This window comes from Macadamia integrifolia, unplaced genomic scaffold (genome assembly GCF_013358625.1).
Source record: "Macadamia integrifolia cultivar HAES 741 unplaced genomic scaffold, SCU_Mint_v3 scaffold1700, whole genome shotgun sequence".
Classification (NCBI taxonomy): domain Eukaryota; kingdom Viridiplantae; phylum Streptophyta; class Magnoliopsida; order Proteales; family Proteaceae; genus Macadamia; species Macadamia integrifolia.
Window position 1 is genome coordinate 109,892 of NW_024868317.1, and position 1,433 is coordinate 111,324.

Sequence of the window (1,433 nt, forward strand, 5' to 3'; positions counted from 1 at the left end):
CCCCCCCCCCCCGCTAGGTTATCCAACATTATGAAAATTCTCATTGCCCAGAATAATTGACTTGAAATCTGAAAATAAAGAAATGATACTTACATCTTGGAGCAACCTCCGGTAGTTTTCAGTAAGGTCCAGCTCCCTCCATCTCACCAGATCAACTATATTGAGTCCAGACAACCAAGTGCAAGAATTTCTGTCAAAACTTTTTTCGGCCAAATAATTTTTCAGCCGATCCAATCTCACCGCACAAAACTGGACAGCACCATTTACCTTCCCTTCCATGTCAAAGCTCCACAAGGGGGATAAATCTCGCTGGACAACAACATCATCATCCAGAACTACCACTTTCTTCAGATTCTTGAATATTTCAGGAAGAAGAAAATGTAAATGGCCAAAAACTGAGATATATTCAGTTTTCAGCTTGGTTGTAGGAGATTTACTAGCACTTTGAAAAGAAATACGGAATTCCTCAGGCAATGATAAATCCAACAATGTAGGAGTATCCTGGGTGTCCAGATTAAGATCTTCAATGTTCACAACCCGAATGGTGGCCTCCTTATAGTAGTTTTTGGAAAACCATAGCTCCATGGCAAAGTAATTCTGCCCATCAGTCAGAACATGAAAAACCTGATTCCCGCTTTCCTGCAACATTAATTCAGGCAGACAAGTCAATGTTACCACAAGATGAAATACTATTTTAACAACCAAGAGTTTCAATAGAGTTTAGGATTAATTACTTTTGCCAGCATCACAGTTGAGTTGATAACAACTGAAGAAGCAAGTATGTTGTTGGAGAAGATTACAAAGTGATGTAATGCTGGATTTACATATCTCTCAGCTACTAAGAGATCCTTATCAAGCAAGGGAGATCTAAAATGTTCCACAGTCAATCTCATTGACAGGCAGTGGTGACTCTTGGGCATGGTCTGGACTGCAAGATGATAGAGGAAGGCACTCTGCTTCATGTGGAAGTGGGCTTCGTCCTCGGTCAGGTCAAGAATCTGTCTCAATTTTTTATCAACATTATTGCAATCCATGACAATTGCTTTAGCCTTGGCTGTTGTACTTTCCATCTTCTGTAACCTCTTCCTAATACTGTCAGAACAAGAAAAGAAAGAGCTTAGTCTTCTTCACAGACTCCCAAAGAAATTATAGATACCGGTTATCAAAAACAAGTTGGTAGAAAAGACAGGAAGGTTCTGGTTCCTCCGATACTAGTTCAACAGGGGAACAGGCCAGATTGGCTCAATGAACTAATTTCCTTGCAAAAGAAGTTACAAAATCCACTGTATATGGTCGCATATATACACATCACTTTTCCTCCTAAATTACAATTTTTTTTCCAATCATGCAAGGCTAGGTACAACAACAACAAAGCAGTAATACCACATAATAGCAGCAAAACAACAGTACTCTCTCTCTTCTCTCTCTTCACA

At 39.6% G+C, this 1,433-nt stretch overlaps 1 protein-coding gene across 1 annotated transcript in view; it reads right to left on the reverse strand.

Moving 5' to 3' along the window:
• Nucleotides 1–1,111, reverse strand: part of LOC122064647 (probable galacturonosyltransferase 7) — a 4,102-nt gene extending 2,991 nt beyond the window's left edge. Inside the window, exons 1-2 of the mRNA XM_042628404.1 lie at nucleotides 735–1,111; nucleotides 94–639 (exon numbers count right to left, since the gene is read on the reverse strand). Of these exons, the coding sequence (XP_042484338.1) occupies nucleotides 94–639; nucleotides 735–1,070 (882 nt within the window). The 5' untranslated portion in view covers nucleotides 1,071–1,111. The remainder of the gene's footprint in view (nucleotides 1–93; nucleotides 640–734) is intronic.
• Between the last annotated feature and the right edge of the window lie 322 nt (nucleotides 1,112–1,433).